The sequence below is a fragment of the Brassica rapa genome, chromosome A06, assembly GCF_000309985.2.
Source record: "Brassica rapa cultivar Chiifu-401-42 chromosome A06, CAAS_Brap_v3.01, whole genome shotgun sequence".
NCBI classification, from domain to species: Eukaryota; Viridiplantae; Streptophyta; class Magnoliopsida; order Brassicales; family Brassicaceae; genus Brassica; species Brassica rapa.
The window spans coordinates 1,398,330-1,414,294 of record NC_024800.2 but is presented as its reverse complement, the minus strand read 5'-3'; the positions used below and the strand labels follow the sequence as shown (position 1 = coordinate 1,414,294).

General features: G+C 31.8%; 3 protein-coding genes across 3 annotated transcripts; 2 read left to right on the top strand and 1 right to left on the bottom strand.

Annotated features, from left to right (window-relative positions):
- The first annotated feature begins 208 nt into the window (after positions 1-208).
- On the top strand, positions 209-3,637 carry LOC103871248 (glycine-rich protein 5-like). The gene has a single exon (XM_033273120.1). The coding sequence runs from the start codon at positions 2,769-2,771 to the stop codon at positions 3,423-3,425; it is 657 nt and encodes a 218-aa protein (XP_033129011.1). The 5' UTR covers positions 209-2,768; the 3' UTR covers positions 3,426-3,637.
- Positions 3,638-9,148: 5,511 nt separating this feature from the next.
- Positions 9,149-11,109, top strand: LOC103871247 (auxin-responsive protein IAA18). The gene is made up of 5 exons (XM_009149473.3): positions 9,149-9,771; positions 10,074-10,375; positions 10,466-10,598; positions 10,674-10,741; positions 10,826-11,109. Exons 1-5 carry the CDS (start codon positions 9,548-9,550, stop codon positions 10,858-10,860), a joined length of 762 nt encoding a protein of 253 aa, XP_009147721.1. The 5' UTR covers positions 9,149-9,547; the 3' UTR covers positions 10,861-11,109.
- Positions 11,110-12,154: 1,045 nt separating this feature from the next.
- On the bottom strand, positions 12,155-15,783 carry LOC103871245 (probable mitochondrial-processing peptidase subunit alpha-1, mitochondrial). The gene is made up of 13 exons (XM_009149472.3): positions 15,609-15,783; positions 15,111-15,365; positions 14,446-14,742; positions 14,200-14,367; positions 13,952-14,119; positions 13,771-13,848; positions 13,590-13,656; positions 13,351-13,448; positions 13,077-13,146; positions 12,912-12,982; positions 12,781-12,830; positions 12,585-12,697; positions 12,155-12,464 (listed from the first exon to the last, which is right to left on the bottom strand). The coding sequence occupies exons 1-13, from the start codon at positions 15,645-15,647 to the stop codon at positions 12,418-12,420; spliced, it is 1,521 nt and encodes a 506-aa protein (XP_009147720.2). The 5' UTR covers positions 15,648-15,783; the 3' UTR covers positions 12,155-12,417.
- Positions 15,784-15,965: the final 182 nt, after the last annotated feature.

Below are 15,965 nucleotides of genomic sequence, written 5' to 3'. Positions count from 1 at the left end.
TTTATATAACTTTTGTCCGGACCTGAGGAATGAGGATTATTTAGCTACAGTTTAATTCCAAGTGTTGATATAATTTATAATTTATTTATTTAGTAAAAAGCCAAAAACTTTATATATTTTATAAAGGCAGATGTTTTCAAAATTTAACATATGTTTTTTTTTGTTTACAACAAAAGGCTAAATAAAACTAAGTAGAGTCCTTATCCGAGAGCTACATCAATATATGTTTTTTAAAAAATAGAGATAACAATATCTGATATATTCTAATTTCTATCATTGAATATTAATTGGTTTATTTATATTACCACATAATTAAAAATAGAAAATACTGTATATTGGAGTGTAAAATATCTCATGGAATCGTTTTTGGTGTAGTTATTGTTTAAAAAAAAAGATTACAACAGATTTTGTTAGTAATGTTTAAATTCTTATATATTATGGTATACTAATACTTAAAAATACTTTTTGTTTGTGTAAAAGACAGTATATTATTTTATAAGTTTTATATTAATGTCACATGAAAAAGGAAGCGAGTACACGGAAACAGAATCTTATGCAAGCATAGAATTAAAATTTTTTTTTAAGAAATTAGAAAGCGGATACGTGTTGAAAGCGTATATCCAAATATAAATAAATATATATATATATGATAGATAAACATAAAAATTATTTTACAAAATTATGACTAAAAATATGTGATTTGAAATAAAAAGATTACTTATTCATTTTTAATAATTTTCCATTTAGTTGATTTCATATTTTAGTTATAAAAATACTAACAGATTAAGCTTATAAAAATATTATCAAACTAATTATTTTTAATAGTTCATAAATATTTGTCACAACATATTTGAATAAATATGCGCTATCTTTTATAAAAGTTATTATGCACAAATATAATTTATAGTTGTAGTTTTGATATTTGCATATTTTCTATTTCCTTTATTTTAATACTATTAATTTTAGTTTAATATAAAATAAAAATATAATTTTATTTTTTATACTTATACAGGACAGTGGGTTTTTAAAACGGAAGCGTGATTCCTTAACGGAAGCGTAAGCTTCTAACATGTTTTCAAAGAAGTATTTTTGGAAACGCATTGGAAACGAGATTTTAGAAGCTTCTACAGATTTCCGGTTCCGAAATGGGAAGCGAATGTTTGACGAAGCTTTCATGCAACCAAAAATTGCTGCATTTAATAGCATTGACTGCAAACAAATTACTTATATTTTATTAATCTATGCTTTTAAGGTTTCGTTACTTAAACGTATACCGATAAAAATATATTTAATAATGTACCATTCTAGTATATGTAAACTATGTTACTTATTGTTTGATTTATTAAATCATAAAGCAAAAAACTTATAATAAATAGTTCAAATATTTTGTTCTTACAATTATAATAGCTAGATAGGATATTATGGAGAAACAAATATTAGACTGGGTACCAAATCTCACATTCTTCGAACAAAATAAAAATGAGGTTATTAGAATCTTGTCATGACATTTCATTAAAAAACTTTTTAGGAATAAAACCAAAATTATTTATTTAATTTGAATGAAATAACATATATATATATATATATATATCTAGTGCTTCCAATATTAAAATCTCTTTGATTTAAAAAAGTGTATTTTTTTCGAATTGTCAGAATCAAATAACATATTAGAAACCACATATTTAAAAAATAATTTGCATGCATAAAAGTATATACATTAGAGTAAACACATAAATCAAAACCAATATATTTTGTTTATTTACAATCATGTTTTTGATAAATAAATCAACGCAATCAAATTTTTTTAACAACATTTTGTTACTACTTTAAATAGTGTACGGCCAATACAAATATCTAACCAACCAAATTTTATTTTAATATATATATATATCATGATATTAAAACATAATGAATAACATTAACTTATTCTATGATATATATATATACTATTATTTTTAAAAATATATTTTAATATATATACTTATCATAGTATTCAGGAAATTTATTTCATAAATAGATATTAACAATATCTACATATAATATCATAATTGCATTTTTTTTTTATATTTAGTTTATTATTTTGATAACTAATACTATAGCGAGTTTCTATGATTCTTATTGGAAATATTTTATTTTAATATATATATATATATATATATTTATCATGATAATAAAAATAATTAATAAACAATAATCTCTTCTACGATATAAACCGAAATTTTAATATTTCAGTGTAAATGTTTATAATTTAAATTCAGTATTATACTTTCGAAAATATATTATATTTTATATTTAATAAATATTTAAGTAAAAATGTAAATGAAGAAATCACTGTTATTTACACTTCTAAAGAAAGTCATTTTGACTTTTAAAAACTGTTTAGGAAACAAAAGCTAAAAAAAGACTATTTAAGAAAGTTGACCAAGGAAAAATGCCATATACTAATTTAGAGAGGCTAAGATCATCTCAAAATCTTTTATATATATTTTAGTCAAAAAAAATCTTATATAGATATTATTTACTTTTTTTGCTTAGATGTCGCTTAAATTTTTATTATATATTAATTAAATAAAGATAATGATTCAATAAAAAATAGGGAATATGAATAAATAAAATATCTCCAGAGCAGTTTCTTTATAACCATACTTCGGAACATGCAACCACCAGTGACGTTTTTTTTTTATGCAAGTTAAGAATCCAAACAGAATTGTATATAAATACATTGCATATCAGTCAAGAAAGTTAGGAGATACAGAAACAAAACGAAAATGGATTTAAGAAAAACATCGTTGGTTTTATACATTCTCTTAATCTTTCATCTTCAGCACAATTTTCCTTCTGTTAATTCAAAGCCTTCCTCTATTGATACGTACTACAAGAGTCTTCATCTCAGAGCCACAAAACCAGATGTTGTTGGTTTTGAAAGAAAGAATCAAGAATTAGTTGTAGTTATAAAAAAAGAAGGTGGTGGAGGATGGCGTGGTGGTGGTGGTGGCGGTGAAAGCACCAGAATAGGAGGCGGCGGAGGATGGCATCGCTTGCTTGGTTGGCGTGGCGGCGGCATCGGAATAGGAGGCGGTGGAGGATGGCGTGGCTGGCGTGGCGGCAGCGGTGGCACCGGAATAGGAGGCGGTGCAGGATGGCGTGGCTGGCGTGGCGGTGGAGGTGGCGGCGGCGGTGGAGGATTGCCTGGCAGTGGTGGAGGATTGCCTGGCGGCGGTGGCGGCGGTGGAGGATTGCCTGGCGGCCGCGGCGGAAGCACGGGAAAAGGAGGCATTGGACCTCTAATTCCGATTCCGATGCAAACTGGTGATCGTGGTACTGGTGGATCTCACCGTTCAAGCAGCAGCCGAAATATTCGAGGGGGAGTGTGCGTTGTATGTTGGTTGAGTTTATTGGTTTTAGTCAGTTTATTATTGGTTTAGAAGGGTCTTGAGTATTTGTTGGCCGTTTAAATCAAAATATGTGAGGTCAATGTTTGACATCAGGTCTAGTTTGGTCTGAGATTGATTGGGCCACTGGTAAGTACGTAAAATGTTAATTAAGGGCATCTTCGTCTCTCCTCTATTTTTTTTCTCTAAAATAGAGTAAAAGTGAATATGGAGTAAAAAATATTTCAACCTAACTTCATATCTCATTTCATAATGAAATTTACTCCATTTATGGAGTAATCTATTTTTTGTTTGTTCATTACTCTATTATGGAGTGGAAAATAGAGTAAAGTTGGAACAATTTTACTCCATTTTCACTTTTACTCCATTTTAAAGGAAAAAATGGAGTTATACATTAGAGATACTCTAACACATTATACAGGTAAGCGACTTTATTATCATGAAAACTAATTCCTCTATAATATTATACTAGATGATAACCCGTATCTAGTGCGGAGTGAATTTATAAAGACAATTATATTTCGTGGTTATAAATATTAAGTGCTATATTATACATATTTTTGCATTTAATAATAATTAACAAATATTTACATGCTGAATAATAACCACTTATACGCGTCTTTGTATACTTTTAATTTATATATTTTTACTTATTTTACACTCTTTTATTTTGCATACTATGTAATAACAAATAATAAATATATAGTGAATAATTAGGAACCATTAACTATTAAGTATATAATCAAATTTGTGCAAACACATAAATTAAATAAATCACTCTTGTTTAGTTACTAAAATTTTATGGTAAGTAAATCTAAACAATCACATTTATATATTTTGTATATAATTAAATTTAAATGATATTGACATAGATATATAGTAATATGGCTATCTATTAAATGAGACTTTATAATCATATGGTTTTATGATGAAAAATTTTCATGTTTACCACTTTATTGGTACTATTATTCATGTTTACCACCACTAATGAGATATTTTGAAAAATATTTTTGTCATTAAGTGGCAAAAGAATTTTATACTCATATTCTCTATATGTATAATAAATAATTATTTAAACAAACAAAAATAAAAAAAAATTATGTTTTCGAATTATACTTTTTCAAATTCAAACTTTTTTACAATTATTTTTTGAATTTCTTTTCAAAAATTATTTTTGAAAATCAAAAATTATTTTTGAAACTATTTTTTTTAAAGTATTTTTAAGTATTTTTATAATATTTATTAAAATCCTAAATTTCACATCCAAAAACTCTACCCCACCCCCAACACTAAACTCTAAGTCTAAATTAATTAACCTTTGGGTCATAAATGTCTTTTCACTCTTTAAAAGTAAGGGTAAAAATGGTTAGTGTAAACATGAAAAGTGGTATTATGAATGTGGTATTTTTGACAATTTCTCTTCTTCTTTTTTGACAACTAATTTCTCTTTTATGATCATTCGTATTTTTTTTTGTAACAAAATTTTAAAATCATTGATAACAAAAAATTTTGGGACTTGTAATAAGTTCCTAATTCATAAATGTTTTGAAATTTCATTGCAAATTTTTTAATTAAAATATTTATGTATTTTATATGGTATATTGTTTACTATATATATTATTTTAAATAACTTTTAAATGAGAAGTTTTACTCATATAGTTTTAAGATCATGTTTATCTTGTTATAATAAAATGTTAAGCCATTGATCATAGTTTTTTAACATGAGACTTTTTAAAAGTTTAATAATTTATAGTCATTTTAAAAATGTAAAATATAGCATAAAGAAAAAAACTAAATTTGAATTAAATGTTAATTTGAGTTGATTAGGTAAAGTAATACTATATACTAACTATGATAAAGCAAAATTAAAAAAAAAAGTATTTGAGTTGATTGTTTTTTGTATGTGAGTTGACTCAATTTGGAGGACTTGTTAAGTTTTATTTAAACATTTTTATTTAGTTAAAATCAACATTAAATAAAAATATATTAGTTTATTACACATTTTTTTAATCTCACACTTAATTTGAAATGGAAGAAGTATATTGTTAAGTTGGAAAAAGTAAAAAAAAAAAAACAGATAACATGGAAAATGCTATATGGTAGAAAATGACTACTATCTGCAGAAATGTGATGATTTGGTGATATGAATAGTTTATTTAAATTCGTTAACATATAGAAATGGATCGCTATAAAAAGCGAAAACATATAGAAATGGACTAATTAAGCAAAAGTTTTGAACATTTTTGCTTTATTTATTTTGAATAAATATAGTACCAAAATATAAGATTAGGAAAGATGATTAGGTAAAGTAATACTATATACTAACTAAGATAAAGCAAAATTAAAAAAAAAAAAAGTATTTTATCGAGGATCAGTTAAAAGAAAGTACAGAGAACAATGAGCTGTTACTGAATAAAAGACAGTTTGGTTCTGTCCATCACATTGTGGACCTTGATAATGATAGTGATATTTTACATATATTGCTTAAACTACACATGTTATATACATCAGCTTAATCTACATATTGGCTAACATTTTCTACAATTTTATTCGACATTTTAAAAAAAAAATTATAAAACACAAGAACAAATAAAGTAAATGTTAGAAAACATCATCAATAACACGAAGAAATAACGAATTTGAACTCACAATGTATGAATTCTAAAGCTCAGATGAAAAACTTCAGCAACTCAACTACAAATCTCTCAAGAGTTAAGAACACAGTCTTCTATCAGTCAGTCCAGAATCGACTCTAACTTTTCTAAACCGTAAAATAAAATCAATCATTAACTAATTCATTTTCTTTGTGCCCCCACAAAGATTATAACCCAAAAATATCAAATCCACGATTAAATTTAACGTCACTTTTCTGTATCAATCTTGCCAGTGTATGTATGCGGATTTTATGGAATGGTCCAGTTCTACAATAATACATTTTCAATGGCTTTGATTAGTTATTGGGCCACTTTTAATTTTATGAGTCCATGGACCATCAGCCGAAACTTTTAAACATAGCTAACTTATTCCTTTGGGGTGCACTATAACTTGTATTCTTATATTATCTCGATGATATTGGAGAAAACAAAAGAAGCTTTTTCACTTTTTATAAGAGTTGTGGTTGAGAACTTTGTGACCGCCACCTTTTGGTTAGATTAATAGTAAAGTACTCACCTTTATATAATTAACGAGTTTTAAAAGTAGTTTGCGATAAACTATTGTGTCCTAACAAGAAGAATATTGTAGGCATCGAGTAAACGAAACATCAACAACCATTCACAGAAGTAGAAATGTAGAATACACGTTAGATGCTTGAGTTTGAACTGGTTTTAAAGAGAATGCAAGTTTATTCAACCAGATTGAACCAACGTGCCACAAACCAACCTAATACCAGCAATAAGTGACACCGACCAAACCATAAGTAAACCAAATTTACTTGGCATTATCAACAAAGGGGGATTGTATTCAAAAAAGCAAGCCAGATAAATAATTGTAAAGTGATCACACAAAAGAATCAACACAAACAATTATCACGTTGAAAAAATCAGGTTAAATCATTTTTGGAATTGGAGCCTTATCTGATGACACATATCTGTTCAAGAGTATCATTTACCACAACTATTGCTTTAACTTTGATTTGACATTTACTTCACGATTTGTTTTATTTATTTTCCTTTTTCTTTTTGGAGTCGGCTATCTTCTTTTTATTAATCGTAGCTGTTGCCTGTGGTGTTATTTGAAGTTTGTGCGGTTGTGATTTAAATAAAACCTTATCAGGAGGAGATGTATAAATCGAAACTGTACAACTTTTGTCTACCGTCCAGATAGAGAGAAGAAAGTACTGTCAAAGTCAGAGATTCGGTCTCTTTCTATCTCTCTCGTCTCTGTCTACTCAGACTATCTTGCCACGAAGAAAGAAGAGAATCATTACAAAATTTAAACGCGCGATCTACCAAACACTGTGGTTGCTGTATGATGAAACACAAACGCAACTTGAGATTCCAAACTGCTAGAAGAACAGTGTCGGTGATTTTGTCCCTATGCAACTCTCACATTGATTTTGTGTTTTTACCAAAACGTATGGTTAAAAAGTATTTTTCTTCGTAAATGTTGTTTTTGTAAATAATAGAATAATAGAAGCGAGTAAAATATAAAACAAAATTATTGTTTAAACCATGAATGATTAAGAGAAAAACAGAGAGAGATTAAGGAACCGTAATTAAGATTGTCTGTCAGTTTAAATTCAGAGTCAGATTACCAAAACAGAAAAAAAAAGATTGTCCGTCAGTCTTTTGTCTGCTTGTGAAAGAGTTGGGTAATAAGGAGACAAAGAAATGGCCAGTGAAGTGATAATCCAGTTGATCTAAATTCCCAAATTACCCTTCCTTGCTTGACCGAAACTCTCACGAGCGAATTTTGGTACGGCATAACCTTACACGTGGGAGAATCATCACAGTTCTCATTCCCTTAAAACCTAAAGCCTAACCGTTGAATTTGTTCTTAGTTAACGCAACACAATAATTCTTGTGTTATTTCATGTCAAAACACTGACAAACTCGAATCTAAAATCGAATATTTATTTATTGATATTGTTTTGTGTCATCCGTGTGATGAGTAAGAAAGCGACTGATATCTTATTAGTCGTCGGATTAATATGATAAACTCAATAAATGCGAATTACGTTTTTGATGTAACAGAAATAGCAGAATGATGTAAGAGCATTTCCAATGTGTGACTCCATTTTTTCTTCCAACATGGAAAAGTGAAAATGAAGTAAAATTGATTCAACCTTACTTCATTTTTCACTTCGTAATAGAGTGATGAAAAAAAAAATAGATTATTCCATTTATGGAGTAAATTTTATTATGGAATGAAATATGAAATTTGATTGGAGCATTTCTTACTGTATATTCACTTTTACTCCACTTTGAAAAAAAAAATGGAGTAAGGATGGAGATGTCCTAATACGATGAAAAATAGTATTGCACTAAATATTTTCGTGGAAAATATAATTAAATTCTATCCTCTAAACTATAAGCTGACAAAATATTCCTTGTATCACTTGAGTTTGGTAAATCAGTAATGTTAGATATAAAGTTTAAGAAAATGGGAAACAACTTCATAACAAAGGTAATAACTAATAACTAAACAACTAAAACCAACAATGTTGAGATATAGAGAATAAAGGTTTCGTATATAAAAATAAAATGCCTAAATTAGTAAATTGTACCAAATATGAATCATGTGCAAGACTTGGAAGAACAACTCCAATTTTCATTTCTAAAACGCGATGATTAGTTGCAAATCGATATTTTATTGACATTGAAAATTTTAGTAATTCAAAATTATTATTTTCTGTAAGACTGATCCCACGCCGCAGCAATATCAAAAAGAATTCATGCTTGCCCTTACTAAATTACCATTTGACCCACTGTCCACTGACATAGGATTACTTACATAATTAATTAGTGTCTTTTAGTAAATAATCGAACTCTATTTTACCTTTTTCTTTCTCTCTTAAAATGTAGTATTTCTAACCTTTTTTTTTTGTCAAAATGTATTTTTAAACAGTTACAAAAAAGGAAATATTATGTAAAATGTAGAAAGAAGAGAGGGTGAAAAAAGGAGAGGCCAATGGGGATGAAACAAAGCAGCACGCTTTGCTTTCTCCACTTAAAACTACTACTACCCTACGGTTCTTTAAAGAGAGATAAAGAGAGGATTGCGTGTGTTTGACACCAATACATTTTAAAAAAAAAATTATTGGTTTACAATTTATTAGTAATGTTCTGGTTTGATGATTCCTTTTGCTTTCCCTCTGGTTAAATCACTGTCTCTCCTTCCGTATTAATCTGACTTTCTTCTGTTCCTCTTTTCGCTGTAATTCCCAAAAATCTCCCCCCTTTTCAGAACCCACCATAAAGTTTACATTTTTACTCTTTTTTTTTTTTTGAAAAAGCGATGCTTTCATTTTGTATAAAAGACCCACTAATCCACCTCTCTAGCTTCTCACACCATTTCATCTCCCTTCCTCCCTCTTTCCTCTGTTTTATGAGAGTTTCTGTTGCGTGAACAAGTTGTCGACTTTCAGACAAACAATTCATTCCCTGTCGGAATCTCTTTCTTTCTTTCTTTCGGACCAAGAACAGCAAAACTTAATGGAGGGTTATTCAAGAAACTGGTTTCGCGATGACAAAGCCTCTGTTTACAACTCCGAAGAGAAGAAACTCGAGCTAAAGCTTGGTCCCCCTGGCGAAGACGAAGCTGGTTCATCGATGATAAGAAACATCAAGAAAGAACCAAAAGACAAATCTATCCTCTCTCTCGCTCGCAACCACTTCTCTTCTCCTTCCACCACCAACAAAACCACATCTCAGAAAAGGTTTTTAAATCCTCCCTTTTTTTTACATCTCTTACTTTTGTTTTTATCTGTTTTGTAACGTTTTGACATGATGATATTCACTTGAAACCAACCAATATTAATGGTCCCATCTTCTTCATGTCTGCTTATTATTGGATCTCAAAGTTTTTTACTTTCACACATGTGCATGTTTTAGTCCTTTACTGCCTTTCTTTGTTTTTTTCCAACTTTTTTATTTTTTGTTAGTTTTTCAGATTTATTTAGTTCTGTTTCTGTGTGATTATTAACATTTTTTTTTTTTTTTTTATGTCTTGTGTTTAAAGAACTGCTCCTGGTCCAGTGGTGGGTTGGCCTCCGGTTAGATCATTCAGGAAGAACTTAACAAATGGAAGCTCTTCAAAGCTTGGAAATGAATCTACCTCCAACGGTGTTGTCCTCAAGAACCAGAAGTGTGATGATGATAATGCCCGAGAGAAGCCAATGGGAGCAAATAGGCAAGGAGGTTTGTTCGTGAAGATCAACATGCACGGTGTTCCCATTGGTCGTAAAGTTGACCTCAGTGCGCATAATAGCTATGAACAGTTGTCTTTCACTGTCGACAAGCTCTTTAGAGGACTTCTTGCAGGTATATTTACCTTTATACTGTGGTAAAAAATGTTCAAGATAAGGTTCATTAGCTCTTTTGTGACTAATGCTTGTTGTCTGGTGTTATTAGCTCAAAGAGAATCATCATCATTTGGAGAAGAAGAGAAACCAATCACTGGACTGTTGGATGGGAATGGAGAATATACTCTTACATATGAGGACAATGAAGGAGACAAGATGCTTGTAGGAGATGTCCCATGGCAGTAAGAATTTTTTGACCTTTTCTGAATAATATTCAGCTTTGATCAATCTAAAACTAAAGCATCTTTGTTTGTCAGTATGTTTGTATCTTCGGTGAAAAGGCTGCGTGTGATCAAAACCTCTTTGATTTCCTCAGCATTAACATGTAAGTTTAATTTTCAGATTTGAAATCATTTTTGCCTATGACTCTTTTTGTGAAGTTATATAACTCTTTATCTAAATTTTGTAGATGGAAATGGCAAGCAAGAGAAGATGAGAAGCTGATGAAATAAACTTTCACAGCTTAAAGAAGTAGAGATGTTATCTTTTTTTTGCTTTTGCCTTTTTTTCTCAACTCTGATGAGTTTTGTGGTATTTGAAATGTGTTTCTGATTCAAGTCTGATGTACATTCTGGTGTGTTACATCTTCTTTTGAGAATTTCATAGATGAGTTTTGTTGGAATTCAAAACCAGACAAATGAAAAGTATGATTTTGGTTATTGAGTATATTACAGATAAACTACGTTTTAGTCATTATGGTCTCTTTTGTCTAAAGCTTTCGACCATGATTAGTCGCACTTAATGAACACTTAAAGAGCAGCAATTTTATTGAATATTGTAGCTCCCTAAAGTTCTTTTTAAAATATTTTGGAAAGAGGAAAATAAACAATCTTTCTTCTCTGCAAAAGCTCTTTTAGCTTCATTAACTCTACACTCGGGCTATTGTAATGAAACTACGAGAGAGAAAGGGTATAAAGACATCTACCAACTTTTCTTTAAAGGAGTTCTAAGGGGACGGACAGATGCTCTCAAACCATTTTCTGGTCATACTGTTATATGTTTTGGCCAGCAAAAATTACATATATACTTCCACTCATTTGGATAAAAACATAGGGCTATATATCATCTTCTGATTAATTATCTAAATATTTGATCTGACTATTACAGATTTAGGATTGTGTTGTTGCGTCTTTGTATGCATGCATGCTGATCTTAAATTTCACACTATTGTATTTTGTTTCTTTCATTTCTTAAGAATAGAGATGAGTTGTTCAAAAAAAAAAAGAATAGAGATGCAAAATAATGTGAAATTTCTATTTATACAATTAGATTAAATTAGTCTGAAGAAGACGTGTTTCCAAAAAAAAAAAGTCTGAAGAAGAAAAAAAATTGTGGCTGCTGGAATATTTGAGAAAGAGGCTTAAAACAAACATTAAATGCAGTGAAGTGTCTTTATCGTTGAGAGAGACTTGCCTAATTATTCAAAGCAGCAATATGACACTCGGTTTACTTTTTCTGTTTGCCCCAACCCCAAGAGGATTCTGCAGTGTTTTAGTTCTTTTTTGTGAAAGGCAGTGTTACTTGCTCAACCCTATCCTACCAACATGATTAACCCAGACTTAGAATCCCGAAACTTCCGATTTTTACTGTTCATCCTCGTCCCTACAGCCTTCCATTGCCTCCTCCTGATCCGATCCTCACGAGACGCGCCTTATCAAAAGCTTGATCGTCTCGTTCCTTCAATGGCTTGGTTGTCATCTTTCCATAATCATGTCTTGAAGTTTAGCACTCAGAAATGAAATGACAACACAGTAACAATTATACCACTGCATGGAGTTGTGAGAACGTAGTACAAAAATTATTTATTGTAGAGATACGGCCAGGAAAAGCCCGCCATTTTAACTGTAGATGGAAACAAAAAAAAAATCCATTTAATAAAAATAGGACCAACTATAAAACAAAAAAATTAAAACTGGCTGGGTCTTTTTCTTCTTGTCCCAAAGATCTTTATTTTACAAGTCCCAAAATATCGTTTGATTTTTCTAGCAAATGATTGCTGCTTCAACAAAATTTGCTGCTTACGGTGTCGTAGCTTGGAACAGACAACACTGCCAAACAAAAAAAGAAGCAGACACAATATTAAGGACACAAGATCATTGTTTTATTATACCTCTGTAAGTGAAAAGCTATATGAAATGTATATAAGTTAAAAGAGAAATGTTTATTACCCTCTCCGAAGGAACCCATTGTCAAAGGCTTTGAAATGATCTTGCTGGTGAAATCTGTAATGTCCTTCAACGTAAGTCCGTCTACTGTCTTCAAAAATTGCTCAACTGGCTTCCTGCCATATTTTTTTAATATAGAACATTGAGATTAAAGTGAATTTTCTTTAAAATAATATTAAAATGAAAATTTGCTGTGTACCTCTCTCCGTATGTAAGTATCTGCCTGCCAATGTCTTCTGCTGCAATCATCTGCATACCACACAACACTAACTCGTTAGTATCTTCCATTTAAAGTTGGTTTCATCTTAAAGTGAGAGAGTGAAAGAATACCCGAGATTCCAAATTCATCAGAACTGCAGATTTTGTGGCTGCCTTGGCACGATCAAGATGCTTCTGGTTAACTGTCCAAACACATAAACACAAGGATAATGTTTCATACATGTAAAGTATTGTATCCACTTTTAAGTGACAGCAAGGAAGAAACAAACTGTAAACCTTTTCCTCCGGCAACATCTTTCAGTTCTTTAGCTGCTAATTCAATTGCTTTTGCAGCGAACTCGGGACTCTGCAACCATAGATGTAAATCATATCACTATGTTAACCATAATACGTATCAAGGAAGCTAACGCAAACTGAACAAAGGTATTAACAATACTCACACAAATTGGTAATATTTCTTTAATACCAAATCTATCATCAATGGGAAAAAGGTGGATGATTGATGTAAGGAAAAACACAGTAAACAAAATCAGGATTTTGCTGAACTCACCGAGCAACCATAGATTCCAAACAATCCGGTGTTTTTAAAGATGCTAGTGAATGCAGTGCATGACTGAACTTGCTGATATTCGTTTAGAATACGGAGATCTGTAACCAGACACATGAACTTGTATCACTACTACTGATCCTCTAGCAGAGCGTGATAATTTATAAAATGAACTAGTTCAAGAAACAGCAAAAAAAAAAAAAAACTCAATAAAGCCATAAAATACACAAGATTTGACTTACATAGCCATGAGTGCATTCCTTTTCCAGGGCCTCCAGCTGAGAATGAGCCGCCTCCTCCCATGAGCATCTAATAGCAAATATATTCAAATTACATATCAGCCTTTCCTACGAAATAGTATTTGACTGAAACAAATGAAAGTGTTATTAACACGAGGAAAAATTAAACATTCAATTTAGGCACCTGGAGAACAGTAGCAATGACTGCTTCTTTCTCGTTATTCCAGCCAGGAACCTCAAAAGCAAGCGCAAAGTGTGTAGCCTGAAGAAGACCAAAAAGCTCAATTAGAGTTGCAACATAAAAACAATTTCATCTCGAACACACTTGTTTATTACTCCAACGACAGTAAATATGTAATAGATACCTCTCCACCAGTATGTTGGCGAAAATCTCCACCAGTATACTGAGATTTCGGCTCCCCTTGGCGCGGTACATTAGGAAGGTCAGAAGTTAATGGCTCAACAACTTGTAAAAGTTCCTCGTGTTCAACTCCACTTGCCGCCAGTACCATACGTGCAGCAGTGAAATTCTCCTGAAATCCCCAGATCAAATGATTAAACAATTGTAATCACAGAGGTTTAGATGGTTCTCAAAAGCTGAATGCTGCCTTACAGTCATAAACTCCTCCAAGAGTTCCCCATTCAATCTGTCCAAAGCAGACTCGTGAGCGTACAGAGGATTTGCCAATGCACCAGAATAACCAGCAGAGTGAACGGCCTCCATGAGGAGTCCCATAGGGTTCTTTGCAAGCTCTGCTATCTCTACCTTCATCTTACGTAGCTGCACAAGAACCATAATTCACACAATTATTTTACCACCTGAGTTATCAAAAATAACAACAAAGGAAAAAAAATCTACCTCTTCATTGACTTCCCAATCCAAGAAAGCAGGGTTCCTCACACTGTCAATAAGAACTTCAACCATTTCAGGGACATAGGTTTTGAGAGCATCGATGGTGTAACTCATTTGCTCCCGAGACGCAGACGCCGAGGTGTTGCCTCCAATAGCTTCAATTTCCCTCACAAGACGTAGATGGCTTCTGTTCGTCGTGCTCTTGAAAGCCATCCTCTCAAGCAAATGCGTTGCTCCATGGAAATAAGGCGCCTCGTAGATAGAACCACAATCAACATACAAACCAATAGAAGCTACTGGATTCTGCCAACACAATAACTTTCTCAGTTCATTTCCAGCATGTTATAACGGATGCGATAAGATAATGCGAAAAAACAGAGGAGTAAACGCGATAAGTAAATCAACACAGAGATTCGACTTGGTTCACCAAATTATTGGGAGACGATTTAAGATTTTAGAGTACAAAGAGGGTTACAAAAACACAAAATATATAATAGAGTATCGGTTTCATTTAGATTTGTGTACACAAATTAAGAAAACATTTAATTTCGTATATTTTCTAAGTAAAAACATCATTGTCACTTATTTTGAAACGAAAATTTTACTCTACAACAACAACGACAAACAATTAAATATAAAAATGAAACGGAAGGAGTATAAGGTTTACTTACGGGAGACATCTCCGAGGCGATTTTGAGGCCGTTTGGAAGAGTAGTGATCTTAAGTTTGCTAGGCTCGACGTGGTCAGCAAGTGGCGGAGGAAGAGATACGCCTTGTAGTGGCATGTCCAATGAATTAAGCGAAGAAGAAGATCCACCAGTCAACCATCCGAAGAAGCCTGAAGAAGAAGAAGAAGAAGAAGAGCTCGTAGCAACAGCACTGGAGCTAGCGTAACGCGCCGGTGCCAAACCTCTGCTAAGAGATCCCTAACAAAAACAAGAATGCGATAATGATCTCAATCAACGAGTCGCGGATTCACAATTCGTCATCTACTGATTGATTGAGGCGAAAGTCGCTTCTCCTAATCGAGAATCGGATTGAATAGAGATCATTCGTATGCCTATAATAGATAGGAAATAGATAATCCGAATCCAGATCTATAGATTTTCCCTACTCGAACGTTCCAGAAGCTAAATCGATGATGAAACGATGGAAGGATAGGTACTGACCTTGAGAGCCTTGGCTCGTGAAGCTGCCGTGCGATACATGGCGAATGTGGAAACTGAGTACCGAGTCGACGCAAGAGAAGGCGAGGCTGATGGATTTGAGAGGTGAGAGAGACTGAGAATAATCGTTTTTTTTTTAAGTTTGTTATTCGATCGAGAATCTATTGTTGATGCTAACGTACGCGGAGTTTGTTTCACATAGGCCCATCAATTGCAATTAATCTGACCCAGGATTGGCCCATTTAATATAACCCCGAGAATAGACCGATCTAACCAAATATACTGACTTGAACCGAAACTCAACCCAAAAAACTTATATTTCGGTTAGTTTCTGATAAAACTTTCGATTGTTTTTAAGAT